At 29.8% G+C, this 15,602-nt stretch overlaps 1 protein-coding gene across 7 annotated transcripts in view; it reads left to right on the top strand.

The window, feature by feature from the left end:
- LOC130677493 (protein still life, isoform SIF type 1) overlaps positions 1-15,602 on the top strand; it is a 149,877-nt gene that overhangs the window by 30,366 nt on the left and 103,909 nt on the right. For 4 of the 7 annotated variants that reach the window (XM_057484513.1, XM_057484464.1, XM_057484299.1 and 1 more), the window contains exons 4-8: positions 3,091-3,209; positions 3,407-3,620; positions 4,596-4,867; positions 5,883-6,453; positions 14,221-14,688. In XM_057484513.1, the coding sequence (XP_057340496.1) occupies positions 3,091-3,209; positions 3,407-3,620; positions 4,596-4,867; positions 5,883-6,453; positions 14,221-14,688 (1,644 nt within the window). The remainder of the gene's footprint in view (positions 1-3,090; positions 3,210-3,406; positions 3,621-4,595; positions 4,868-5,882; positions 6,454-14,220; positions 14,689-15,602) is intronic. The other 3 variants (XM_057484645.1, XM_057484586.1, XM_057484718.1) reach the window with 3 other exon arrangements.

Here is a 15,602-nt window from a genome sequence, read left to right as displayed (position 1 = left end):
ATTTTTTTTGATTAAAAATATTATAACTTTTGAACCGTGTGAGATAAAAATTCGACTCTAGAATATTCTTGTAGGGCATTACATTTTTTCAAAAAAAGTCCTGGGAGTCGATTTTGTAAACTCGATATTTCGTATACTAACAGGCCATCAAAGTATAGAGTAAACAGAATCATACAAATTTAAGGCTTTATTATCAAAAATATCAATACTACGAGAAAATTTGTTCTACATGTAGTGCAATGAAATCACCAACAATATCCACGTTGTAATAAATAAGATTTTGTTATTGATCACAATAAAAGAAAATTATTTGGAAAATCCAAGTAAAAGGTTAAATTTATATGATTCTGTTTACTCTAGACTTTGATAGCCTGTTAGTATACGAAATATCAAGTTTACAAATTCGACTCCCAGGACTTTCTTTTAAGAAATTTAATGCCTTACAAGAATATTCCAGAGCCGAATTTTTATCTCACATGGTTCAAAAGTTATAATATTTTTAATCAAAAAAAATTTTTTTGCATGTTATGTAAATGGGAAATTTCAAATGGATACCGACACCTTTTAAAATTGAGCTAAAAATTTTGCCCAATGGGAGAATTTTTTTCTCGATATATAGGTCCTTTTTAAGACGTAAATTCGATAAGTTGGTTTTTTTGGCTCACCCTAATGGGCATGCAATGCATACAATGCATGGCCATATATAACCATATATGAAATCACTTGGAAACTATATATGGCCATATATGTTTCGTTTTAACCGTGCAAATTTCAAACTAAAGCTTGAAATAGAAAAAAAATTGAAATGTTTGGCATATTTTGTTTTTTTTTTTCAACTAATTAAGTCGACTGTTTTTATTTTATTTATTTATTATAAAATATTTTTAAAAAATTTCAAACTCAGTACGAGTTTTATAAATAAGGTAAATGTCCCAATACCGGAACGACGAAAGGTATACGACTGATTTTTATCATTTTAAAAATATTTAAATAGATTATAAACCAAAATAATTTATTACATCACATAGAATAGACATTTACCTATCCAAAAATAAATCTATCCAAAATGAAATTAGTTCATTTTTTTTAAATTTAATATAAAATAAAAAATTTTTTCTATGACACCCAAAATACCCAATACCGGAACGCTGAAATAGCCTTGTCCCAATACGGGAATTATCCTAATACCGGAACAGCCCTAGCGAATTCGGTTACACCGAAAAATATCTAAAACATACCTGGTATTTGAGTATGATTTCGGAATGTTTTCAGTAGAATTCTAAAAGTATACTCAAATTATACTCATCCATAACAATAATTTAGGTATGTTTTTGAACAATTTATACAGAAGTTATACTGAGATAAAAAAATAATTTCTTAGATATCGATGCATTTAATGTATTTAAGTATATTAGTAGAATAATTTATTTATATGTTTTTTCAATAAATAATTCAAAAAAAAAAAAAAAAAAAAAAAAAAAAAAAAAAAAAAAACATAGAAGTAGTAAATAAGTAAATCAATAATTAAATTATTATGAAAATAATTTTTGAAATATTTACTACAAAAACGCATTACAATACTAAACACTCAATTGAAATAGTATTTTTATAATTTTCTATGTATTCAATAAATTTATTTACTTCAAACTTCAAAGAAACATTTTTCTTTTTCCCAGGTAAAGACTTATGTAGAAAGATATTGTCCTCAACCTCTCTGATTTCGGTATAATTTGAATGTACATCGTGCTTGGAATAGATATTTTTTCAGTATCATTAAAGTATGAAAAATTCAAAAACATACCCAAAACATGAGACGATTTGAGTATAATCTGGGTATGAATTAGGTATAATTCTTAAAACATACCGAAATATTTATCAATTTCTACTATACCGGAAATGAACCCAAAAGAAACTTAAATTTTCGGTATAATCAAATTCGCTAGGGAGTAAATAAAATGAGATTTTTGTATTTATTCATGTGAAAATATTAACAATTATTAAATAATATTAATGTAAAACGAGTGTGAATGTAGCAGACACCAGACAATTTTAAAACTCTAAATAAATAAGATAAATAATTAAAAAAATAATATTTATAAAAAAAGGACTATTAATTTCAAAATTTTTTGAATGCACATTTTTTATAATTTTATTTTATTAATTATTTACTCGATTTATTAATAATTTTAAATTTGTCTGATGTCTGCTATATCATACTCATAATGTAAAATGTATTTAAAATGTTTAAATGATTAAATATTAAATGAAAACCAATATTTTGAACTGGAGAATAGAAACAAAATACATCATTTGAGGTTATACTATGAAAATAATTAAAAAAAAAAAAGCCAAACACAAAAATTTATTTTTTATGATTTAAATTAGAGTTTATCTATATTTAATGCATTTTTTATAACAATTATACATACTGCATTAAATATTAGGACACCAGTAATAATTAATATTGCACTTGATTTAGCCAGTCAATAAAACTCACCGTTAATGTCTATCGATTACATTAATAACATTAACATGACTGGCTGTTCCGGTACTGGGCACAGGTTCATTTTGGTGTACCAATAGACAAACAGTAAAATTAATATAATAATACTATTTTTTTCATATTGTTAATATGTTTTCTTGAATTTTATGTTATTCAGGATGCATATACAAAAAAAAAATTATTAAAAAGTAATTTTATACATTTTCTAGAAGCTTAAGACCATTGACTGATTTCGTAGCAAAACTATTGAGAGACAAGAAAAAGTCATGAATCCGAGACCATTACTATAATTAACCTTGTTTTTTCATATGAAATATATATTTCGGATATATTCTAAAATCTATTTTATATCCTATTGTGTAACTAAAAGATTAAGGTTTTAAATAAAGAAAGTTTTACTTAATTTCATCGCATACGAGTTAAAATATAATATAATGATTATCAAATCGTTCCGGTATTGGGACATTTACCTTATTTAAATAGTTTCAGTACAAGTAAAGTTTCGTATATATTATTTAATAATAAATATAATTTTTAATGTAAATAATTATAATAACATTAAAAATAAAGGAAAAAATTATTAAAAGGTACAAGAATTGGACAAGCATCGGAATGCTTTATCTACTGGAAAGACTCGATGACCAATGATACATGGGGTCTGAATTTCACTTCACCAATAGATGCTAAACAGTTCAAAGATTGCTGCGTAAGTATCCGTAGATATTTCTAATATCTACGAGTATCCTGAAAGTTGCTTTAAATACCATCAGGAGTTCATAGTTAAATAAACAGTAATAATAGCTAAAGGCGAGCTATATATACTTTATAGTTGCCGCATATCCTACCGCAAATGGTATTTATCTACAGGTTGGGTGATTGACATTTTATCTTTGGCCTTTCCAGTCACCCTCGACAAAAACACCCCGTAAAGCGCCTTCTTCGTATTCCCTCAAACTGGAACCTCCCAACAAGCAAAAGGTCAAAACACGGATGAAACCACTTTCTACACCGGCTTCTCCTAGTCGAACAAAAGCACCTCAGTGCACTTGCATGGTGCCCGAGCAACTGTCAAGACTATCCCGTACTCGCGATCAAAGATTTTCAGCTGGTCCCTGCGGTAAGTTTTTATTTTTATATAAAGTACTGAATAATTGATTATATAATTGATTTAAATTAATAAAGTTAATATTATTAAACGTAATCGCATCATTAGTTAGGCTTCATTTTAAGGGGGACCACTAGTGTGACTGCCTGAAAAAGAGATGATTTTTGGGAATTTTCTTAAAGAAAACTACTGCATGGAATATTTTAATTTTTTAAGGATGTATTTGTGGGTACATAATGAATACAAGATCAAATTTTTGGACCAAAAAATTTGAAATTCAGCAAGTTATTCACAATCTTCCAATGTTTCAAAAAAAAAACAGTTCCTCCACTGCTGCAGTGATCTTCACAGTGTACGAAATTAAAAAAACAAAAAGTTTATTAAACTAGAAGGTATTTCCCGCACTATAACCCTCGGGCTAAGAAAAAAAATGAAATTTCACAAAATGACGGAGTTTTAAAAAAAAATTTCAAATTTTGCGCGAAAATTTGATGATTTTTGGTCTGCCAAAATTACAATTTTTAATCGATTGAAAAACTGGAGGTTTATGGTACGTAGCAACATATATAAGGAACCTGCAATTCGAATCAAATTAATTGGATGATTTGTCTTTGAGTTATAACTGCAACAATTTTGAAAAATGAATTTTCGAGAACCGATAAGTGGCTGCTCTTCAGATGGCTGTAATTAAAAAAAAACTATTCGAGATATGCACTTGAAATTTGAGTACGTTATTTTTGAAAGTATAGACTATCGTAATTTGCAAAAAAAAAACATTTTTTTTTTTCAAAATTTCACACTAGTGGTCCCTCTTAAACGTAATCACGCCATCAGTAGGCTTTATTTTAACTAAATAAGAAATATCGACCATCAAGTTCAAGCTCACTTAAATATAACTAAGAAGCCGATGCGTGAATTTATAAATTATTTATAGTTTATAAAAAAATATTAATTATTTATATAATCTTATTATATCATTTTGCGCAGGCCCCGTATCGTTACCTAGAAACATGGTACTGAATCCACGTTCCGGGGATGTAGAAATGACACCTGGACGTGACAAGATAGGTAATAACGCAACATCCAGCGTTTCACTTTACGACAATGTCAATAATACTAGCGATACACCAGGTAAAACATCTAAGTACGGCGATACGTCAAGGCATGTCAGTAAAGACAAACAACTGCAGAATGAAACATGCCAGACAACGCCCAAAACAGTTAACGTTGCAACTGGCACTGCTACCGTTGGTTCACAGGTAATGATTATTTGATTTTTAATTTATTAATTTTTGTTATTGACCAAGGTGATCCAAAAAACCGAGTCTTGTTTTGTTTTCAAGTCTCATATGAAAATTTTTTGGTCACATGTTTTAAGAATCCTCTCCAAAAATCAAATTGAAAAATATTAAGAACTGTGTTTTTTCAATTTTTTTGATGATAAAATGATTCAAACTAAAGAACAAGTCATATGAAATTATATGGGGATCGAAAAAGACCATAAAAACGAAGAGTTGGTATGATTTTGGAAATATTTTAGTACATTATATTATGACTTATCCGGAAAAAATAACATAAAATATTATTTTTTTAACATTTTGACCCCGATGTCTTTTGAACTAATCAACCGATTCTAACTTTCAATGTTGCAATCGACGCGTTTTCGAAGTCGTTTCTGAGAAATCAATAAAAAACTAAAAAATTTTTTTTTTTCGTAATTCGCCAATATTTTCGAGTCTACTTGATCAAATGATCTGAAATTTTCAGAAAAGTTGATGGCCAACAAGCTCTTTCGATTACCGCCTTAACCACCCAAATCGGTTCATCAGTTAAAAAATTATAAACCGGTCACACACATACATACACGCATACATACACACACACACACACGCACGCGCGCGCATACATACATACATACAGACACGCGGACATCATTCTGAAAATACTCAAAATAGCTTCCTAGGACCTCTAAACGTCGATATTTGATGAAATTTCGATTTTAGCAAATCGGGGTGAAAACAATACCTTGCCGAATTTATTGAAAATCGTCGATTTTCTTAGCGGGAAGTTAAAAAATCCGAATGTCAATCATTTTCGGAATTTTAGAATTCGTGAGCAACTTCTTAAAAACTTTTCATCGAGCTGATTTCTGGAGAGGGTTTTGAAAATATGTTGAACCAACAAATTTTTATATGAGACTCGAAAACAAAAAAAGTCGGTTTTTTTGGGTCACCCTATTATTGAAATTAATTATAATAAATAATAATTTTTTAGATTGATAGTCCAGACGATAAAGGTACAACGACATCACCAAAAAAAGGAATAAAACGTCAGGACAGTGCAACACAAAATGGCAGTGAGTCATTAAAATCAGAAAGTATACAAGTAGGGGGTACATTAGGTAGTAAATTTCGTAAAGAGCAATTACATCATACAAAATCTGCTGATTATACAGAGTATGAAATTCAAAATGGTAATTTCTTTAACATTGTTAATAATAATAGTAGTAATAATCATGGCAGCAGAAAATCCAAGAGTAAGAGTACGGATGATATGAGAATTGAAAATGCTCAAAACGGTGGTATTAGCCTCGATCCGAATACATTGAAACGGATGCTCAAACCAATGTCAAGTATTGATAGTCCAGCAACTTCACCAGAGATGACAAGAAAACGTCATCCTCATGCTCATACTTATCACTATCATCATCCAAATAATAATAATCAGAGGTACATACATTCCGAACCGGAAAATGATAATTATGCACATCCATACAGAAGTCCGTACAACAATAAATTTCAAGGATCAAGAAGCATTCACGAAATGAGTCGTCAATATTCTACTGGTACATAATTCACTTTTCCTATTTTTATTTTTTGTTGTTATAATGTAATTTTTTTCTTTTCATTGGCAAAACTTTCGTTTTTTAGTATTGATGATTTTTTATTTATTTAATCCGCTCGCACGAATCAAACTTTTTTTATTCGATTTGATTTGTTAACAAAAATTACTGTTATAAAGCGCACTTCATTATGTTGCATTTATTAATAATTATAACAATGGTTGGAATTGATTTTTGTTAGATGAATATTCGTGCTAGTGTAATTATCTAAATTTTAGGTAGTGATTATTCAAATTTTAGTTGATTAATTTTAATACACTAACAAAAAAAAATTGCAAATATTTTTTAATTTTTGAAAATACTGTAACTCAGTGGAAAATAAAAGCAAAAGGAATAGAAAATGATTTTGATCAAATTTCAAGTTTTTTTGACAAATTGGTATTAAATACATTGAAACAAAAACGTTGCTGTAAAAGCAATTGGGAACTGACACGGAGGCGTGGCTTAAAAAACAATCGTTTTAATAAACGTCGGACATTAGCTTACACTTTTACATGCGTAACCCATATGATAGTAGGTTAAATAAATAAAATGTTATTAAATTTCATAGACATATTATCTTGGACGGATAAAAACCCAAAACAAAAGAATATACGTGATCCTGAACAAATTTTATTTGTCGGCTATTCAATTAAATGTAGAATAAACCCCGAAAAAAGTGATTAATATGTGATCGTTGTTACCACGCTTTGCTTACAAACGTCTCATATGAAAGAAAACCCCATGAAATTGATGCGAAAATCTTAAAAATGACAGAATAATAAAATTATTATTATTCATAATTAGTATTTATTTACTTGAAAAAACAAAAATAATATTTTCAGTTTTTAAGTTTTAGGTTATAAACTTTACAAACGTATCCGGCAATAATATAGAATCGGTATTCTTAAAATGTAAGGAGCGAACTTTTATTTGAGGAGTAACTTTCTTTGTTTTTAATAACTTCTACATTTTTAATTTATCAACTTTTTTCAAATTATCAAAAAAATTTTCTAATAACACTGAACGATCACTAGCCTCCGGAAATTTATAAAAAACCGCGTTTAAATTTTTATTTGCTTTACTCCGACAATCTCTTACTGCACAAACACTAAATTTTTTGACTTTTTACGTTCTCTAAATATTCCAACTTCTATTTTAATTTTTATTTCTTAATAATTTGTTGCATAAAATTTATTGATGATGTTAACAGCATGCATTTACTGTGTATTTACTTGACTGTTGAAAGTTATCATTAGTTTGATTGATTACCACCAGACTGCGTGACCTAGTTTGTCAGTTCCAAATACCGTAAAGTTATAGTAATCATCTAAAGGTTTAAAAAATCGTAGATTGTTGATATAGTAATACTTTATTTGCGTAAAGCTTAGATTGATCTATTACTCATAAAATGTTTTATTAAATCAACTATCTGAGCTTATATTGAGGCTGGGCCGCACCTAACGAAGTCCTGATGAATTTAAGAATTCTAATTATTCATTAAATAATTATCATAATAGCAATTTTATTAGCTTCCGACTAAAAGCAGAAGATGAACTTCCTCGGAAGATTTTCATCATCCGAGTCCCATAAATATTCAAAAAGTAATTAGAATTCTTAAATTCAGGACTTCGTTAGGTGCGGCCCAGCCTTAATATATAGATGGTTGCTACTGTCATATGTACTGCAATATTACCAATACGTGTTGATATATTCACAATACATATTGCTATATTAACCATTCGGATTGTTATAATGTTTATCTTCAATTTTGAATAAAAGAATTAATAATTTAATTATACTATGTGGTTATATTTCCTATATTTGGTATTTTGCTGTTTGAGGGCCAGTTTTTCAATCCGGGTTTATTTTTATCCGGATTTTAATTAATATTGCTAATATGTCCTAACAAACCGGATTTACCGTAAATTTATGGTATTTTTACCATAAATCTACCGTAAAATACGGTAAATCACCGTAAAGCTTGGGCAGATTTACCGTAATTTATGGTAAGCGACGGTATTCTGATTAATAAGTTTCTGGAGTTATCGCTTGGTTCCACAATCAGAAGCCAAGTGCGACTTAGATAGTTACCTGATGTTCGGGTAGCCAGCAGTCCTACGTCTAGTTGGTTACCCGATCGTGCCGGCTCTCTCTAGTCTCCGCTGCTGTCTTACGTTTTTATCAATTTCACTTGATTGTCTTTGGCTGTTATCGTAAAACTCCTCCTCTACTTAATTATGATTGGGCCTGGCGTACGAATATTTTCCCGGTGACAAGTTGAAAAACTCATTCAAATGCTCGTTTGGAGTTACAGGTAGGGTAAATGACCATCAGTGAAGAGTCACGATGTTGGTCGATAAAATAACTCATTTTACCCTGTTACAAATCTGAGTAAAATTACTGAAGAGACTTTTGAAGAATACTAAATTACCTACTCGGAGAAAAAATCTGAGAACCGACTGACCCTGCGGGCCGGCCCCAAAACTTCCCGTTGTTTTCGAGCTCAGAGAGCTCGGAAACATTGGTACTTGTAAATTTTTGAGCTCTTCGAGCTCAAAAATTTGTTAGGCTGGTAACACATAGCCTTACTAAAAAATTATAATTTTTGTCCGACGATATCTTTGGATGGAATGAACCGATTTGGACGTTCTTGGTGGCAATCGAAAGGGCCCAACAAGACTTACAACTGATAACATTTTGAGGTGAATCGGGCAAGTGGTTTATAAGTTATACGCAAAAAACAAAAAAAAAATTTTATTTTTATTCTTCGTATAACCCGTCAATTCCATGACCGATCTACTACAAAATCTAATCAAGTCTAAGTTTTGGTGAGCCCTTTCGATTGCCACCAAGGACGATCAGATCGGTTGATTCGTTCCAAAGATATCGTCGGACAAAAAAAAGACCACACACACACACACACACACACACACACACACACACACACACACACACACACACACACACACACACACACACTCACTCACTCACACACACACACACACTCACTCACTCACTCGAAAACTCGATTTTCGAAAATCGGACCGAAACCGATAACTTCCCTTTTTTTGAAAATTTTCAATTTTCTTAGCAGGAAGTTAAAAATATAGTAAATTTTACTAAAAAATATGAGAATATTTACTAAATTCGGATAGTAATCTTGAAACGCTTATTATTTATATGAAAAATTCATAGACAGATAAGCATAATTTACAAGTCGTTTAGTAATTTTTCATATACTGGTTTCGGAAAGTCTCCTGTATTGCATATTAGTTTTTAGTTATATTTAGTAAATGTTACTATCCCTGTTTAGTAAATTTTACTATCCTGCTTAGTAAATTTTACTATCTTGTTTAGTAAATTTTACTATCTCGTTTGGTAATTTTAATAACATTAGAATGGAAATAAATAAAATTAAATTCTTAATAGCTTTTAACTTTTTATTATTTTAATCATTTGCTAATCATTTTGATTATTATTGTTATTTATGTCATCTGTATTGGTGTTGGTGTCGATTTTTGTTTTTTAAAAAATCACTTGATTTAACGGAGATTCGAACCCTGATCTCCCGCGCGCGAATCCTTTCCTATGTCTGACGGCCCGATGTCTTCTTTAAAAAAAGGTTTCTGAACTTGTAATACATATTTGTATATGCTATCCCCACTAACTGTTAATTTTATCTATACTTGGTAAAATTTACTATACAGATAGTAAAAAAATATAATCGTGTTAGCAAAAAATACATTACGCATAGTAATTTTTAATATCTTCTTATGTAATTATTGCCAACGAGTAAATTTTACTAAATGTTTTGTAATAATTAAAATACAGAACGTATTTTTTCATATCTGTTAGTAAATTTTACTATAGTATTGTAATTTTTACTATACTTTTTTCTCCGTGTACAAAACGCCGCAAACGGCGACCCATTAACTTGAAATACGGCTAAGCTATAAAGAATTGAAAAAAAAAATTCCAACTTTTCGTATGTATTTTAAATGGGAAAACTTCAAAATCAAATTTAAAGGACTTAAAATTAAAATTGAGAGCTAAAACTTTCAGAGAATTTTTTTCAATGTTTACAGCAATATGTTGAAGTGGGAGTGAAAAAAAAATAGTCGTTCCAAACGGATCACTCTATTAGATGTTCGAGCAATATTAATTAAAACCTGGATTAGAATAAACGAATAAACCCGGTTTGAATAACTGGCCCTTAATGTAGCAATCTAGTATTGCCATTAATGATGCATTTTGTTATGACAGTTATCCAACATTAGCAATAATAATTCTTCAGATGGTTACGAAAGCCACATTTTTTTTTCAGTGTAATTATATCAAAAATAGCTGCGAAAATATTTTTTTACTTGTTTTCATGCCATGTCCTATTAGATTTCAATTTTTCAGTCAAATGTAGAAGAGTCTTATACACTCTATCAATAGTTTTTCGACCAAAAAAAATTGTTTTTGTCTTAAAAACTCATTAGATTATTTATTTATGTGCTTTTAAGGAGGTTCATCGGTAGCAGTAGCTCGCAACTTTTAGAACGATTTCTCTCGTGTAAAACATTCTAAGTACAATAAGAAGTGGTTGAGATACAGTACACTTTTGTGCATCCTCTTATATGCGCAGAAGTATAAAAATGATCTAATTGCGTCTTTTCTTAGACTTAGCTACGTTGCATTCTAACCTAAAATATTTTTCCACTTGAGCATGTGTTGTAGAAAGTGGTTTGAATAATTTCGAGGTTATACATAGTTGGAGATAACAAATAATAAATATTTGTATTGCAGTTATTTATAATTTATACCTTTTATTATTTTAAATATAATATATATAGGTTAAACATAAGGTTACCGTATAGGGTAGGCCCTATACGGTAACCTTATGTTTAACCTATATCCGTAAAGTTTTTATAATTTTGTAAATCTGTTGGGCTTCTACTGTGTTTTAAACTTCCCGCGCACTGCAACGTTGCCAAGTCACTATCTCTCACTTGTCAGGTTATGGGAAAAAGCTTGAAAATCATTAAAAGTAACAAACTTTAAAAATTAATTACAACAAAATTAATACCGTTCGTTTATGTTTTTATTGAAACAAATTACTTGTTATAAATTGAATTAATAATTTTCAACTTTTAAAAAAATGTTGTAAGAAAAGTATGATTGTTATTTAATAAAATTCTCACTCTAACTACGGTCAACATAGGGAATGCATGTTAAATGTACGATTTTTAATGGTTAATATTTCGAAATTTAGTACCGCAAGGACTATTTTAAAAAATTCCTACGTATACAGGAAACTTCAAAGTATTTGTATTTAAAAATTGAAAGATATTGTAAGAAAACCCTCGCAGATTTGAATCACGGTGGGAACACGGTGGGTTTGTTCCATTTTACCACTGTGATTACGCGGTGTATCCACCATGATTTCACGGTGGCTTTACCACCGTGTATACACGGTGTTTTCACTGTGATTACGCCGTGGATACAGCGTGGAACCACGATGGCAAAATAGCACAAAACCACCGTGGAATCACGGTGGATACACCGCGTAATCACAGTGGAAACACCGTATATACACAGTGGTCAAGCCACCGTGGAATCATGGTGGATACACCGCGTAATTACAGTGGATACACTGTGTATACCCGGTGGTGAAATGGAACAAACCCACCGAGTAACCACGGTGGATCCACGGTGTTTACACTTCCACGGTGATTCCACCGTGATTTAAATCTGCGAGAGTAAGTGATTATCCGATGAACCTCCTTAATTCAAAGTGTTTCATAAAAATCTAGAAAACTTAAATCGATATTTTTCTTTATTAGTTTCTTATTGACGAATTATTTGAAATAAAAAATAACCAAAGGGTCAATTATTATTTCTAACCATTCCAATTCATTTTGAAGGTTAAAAATTTTTTTATTCATTACTGAATCACAGTATTTTAAGAACTACTGCAACTTTCTGGAGTTAATTAACTCTTAAAATTTTTTTCTTAGTTTTATTTCATCACAAAAAAATGAGGTAGAATAATTTAAAATTTTTTAATTACCAACTTTAACATGAATAAAGTTTCACCTCATTGACTTTTTTTAAACTTAATCACTTTCAAGACAATATCTATTAACTATTTATTTTTCTTTACGAAATTTGTTTTATCCCGTTTTTTCTTCACGAAAACAATTTTTTGATGAAAATTAGTCCGCAATTTCGAATAATCCTGGGCCATTCCATAAAATTAGTATTTTTTAGTTCATCTTTTAATATTTTCCGTTGAAATATTAATCTCACTAGACTACATTTTACTCTACTAGTTAGTAATTTTCAAGCAGCAGATAAAGTGGTATACTTATATGATTTTATAATCTGTTGGGATCCTATATTTAATCGGTTAATGTGAATCTTTTATCTGAATCTACCAATTTTTATTTTACGTGTATTAATTTTCATTCCACAATATAGCATTCCTTTAAACCTATTGATGTTATGATGGAAAATTACTTGCACTTCAGATAAAATTTCGAATCTATTTAAGTATTTTTTACTCTAAATTGCAGAGTAATAATTCAGTAGTCTTCGTTAATCTTCGGTTAATATCGGCTTCGATTAATATCTTTTATTTCGCTCGTGACAACTTACATGTTAAGCACACCAACGTATGCTTACAAAAATAAAAGACGATCTCTTTTTTTCTCTATAACTTAATATTTATTTTAATATTAAAAAAAATTTTGTATCTTTTCTTTTTCAACACAATGCGAGTATTTTTTTTTTCTTTTTCAAAACATTTATTTCAAGTCATATTCTTATGCAATTAGATGGTTTTAGATATTTAGAGAAATTTCAACCTGTTAATTGTAATTATTATTTTATTTCAATATAAATTTTATAAAATGAATCATCAACTTTTTATCATAACCTACGAGTAAAAATTGAATTAGAAAGAATTTATTTTGACAGCCGCTAGGAGTAATTTTTACTCGTAATTGTGAGTAAAAATTAATCTGATTGATTTTTACTCTTGAAAGAGTAAAATTTCGTAATTCAAAAGTAAAACATCGTAATGGCGCAAGATTACTCGATTTAGAGTAATTTTCGGAATAAACGACATGGCAATATTCATACAAAAATTCTTTCCCTGTACTTATTCTTTGCTACATGCACAAGTTTTAATACATATTATAAGAAAATTAAAACTCGTCCCATGTACTAAATATTTTTTTCTACTTTATCGATTGCTTTATCCACTAAGTTTACACAGTGTATGTCCCAATTAGTGACCATAGCTCGTAGCGCTAATTATCTTACTTGCGATAAATATTTTAGAGCTTTTTTTTCTGCCAAAAATAGATTTTAAAAATAAGCAGTAATAATTTATTCTTACAACGTATTATATTAGTAGCATAGTTATTAAATAATTACCCCTTACATTTTACAAAAAAATAATAATAATTTTTCCGGTAAATTAGTTTAATAATTTGTAATAAGTAAAAATAATAAAAAAAAAAAATGTAAGGGTTAATAATAATATAACGAAGGTCAGTAATTGGAACGACACAATGGGGACAGTCACTTTATCGAAGATTCCGGCATTAGATTCATTAAAATCAATTATGTAATAAAAAATTGAAATGATGTTAATAAGGAATGAGCAATTATAGAGGTCTAGAGAACCTGCTGCACCATTTTTTAGTACTTGCACGTTGCGTATCTGCTCTGTCTTAGGCGGCAGAGGCAGGATGTACTTAGATTTGGAACGTAATCGGTGCACAGGTGACATGTCCCCACCGTCAGACAACGTTATCTTCGACAATCAGTGCTACGCAACAACACCAAGTTCATCTAATGGTAATTCAGATATGGAACAACCGAACCACTGCAGTGCTCGTCGCTACAATGGCCAGACATATCATCAGCAGCATCATCCGCAGCAGCAACATCACCAGCAGCATCATCAGCAGCAGCATCACCCGTATCAGCAGCAGCAACAACAGCAACAGCAGCAGCAACAACAACAACAGCAGCAGCAGCAACAAAATATGCAGCCTACTTCAACACCGGGCAGCCCAACCAGTCGGTTATTGCTCGAGTACGAAATGCATTTGAGAAACACTCTGGCGAAGGGAATGGATGCTGAAAGCTACAGTCTTCATACCTTTGAAGCACTTTTAACTCAAAGCATGGAAAATCTAGGTCAGAACTACGGTTTTATATAATTTTATTTATATTAAATGTTGTTATTATTATTATTATTATTATTATTATTATTATTATTATTATTTAAGTTTTATTTTATTTATTTATGGACCAACTTATTTTCTTCATCTTAAGATATAAGTTTAATTTTATTTTTGATAAAATCAATTAACTGGGAAAAAGTTAGAAAGGCCAAAGGTTGTTTTTTTGTTTTACGTAGTAATAGTATAGAACATAGCTAGGCCAGTAAAATAAGAAAAGTCTCAGATCACATGTAATTGTTGGCCGAGGCGAAGCCTCGGCCAACAATTACATGTGATCTGAGGCTTTCTTATTTATTTCCGTAGGTGTGTAATATACTATTCATTAAAGAAATAATAAAGTTGGAAAATCCAAAAAGTAATCATGCTATATTTAAGATATTCAAGTAAATTAAAATTATATTGCATATACGACAATTTTTCATTGAAAAATTTCGTTTTTTCTATTGTAACATATTTTTTAATAATTACCAACCGAGTAGAGTTCAGAGCATCAATTTTTTTTTTGTTTTTTTGTTTAATCATTAATTAAAAATAAAAAGAAGATAAGTCGACTTAGAGCTTTTTGGCTTAATTTTGAAGTATTTGAATTAGTTTGAGAAAATATTGCCCATTCACACAAAAAAAAAAAAAATTTTTTTTTAAATAGCTCACTTTTTTACCTAAAAAAATGCTATTTCTGAGAAATACAAATGCCCAGGATATCCTAATATAGCCAGCTTTAGCGAATGTAAGAAAAACAGAATCTATACTAAGGGTGCTTTTATTTTGCAACTATTTTTTTTTTTCGCTCCCATTCCAAAATTTTGTTGGAAATACCCCTAAAAAAATTCCTTGAGAGTTTGAGCCCTTAATATTAAGGTAGTACTA

This window comes from Microplitis mediator, chromosome 1 (assembly GCF_029852145.1).
Source record: "Microplitis mediator isolate UGA2020A chromosome 1, iyMicMedi2.1, whole genome shotgun sequence".
NCBI classification, from domain to species: Eukaryota; Metazoa; Arthropoda; class Insecta; order Hymenoptera; family Braconidae; genus Microplitis; species Microplitis mediator.
The sequence above is the reverse complement of the archived record's forward strand: the minus strand, read 5'-3'. Positions and strand labels throughout refer to the sequence as shown.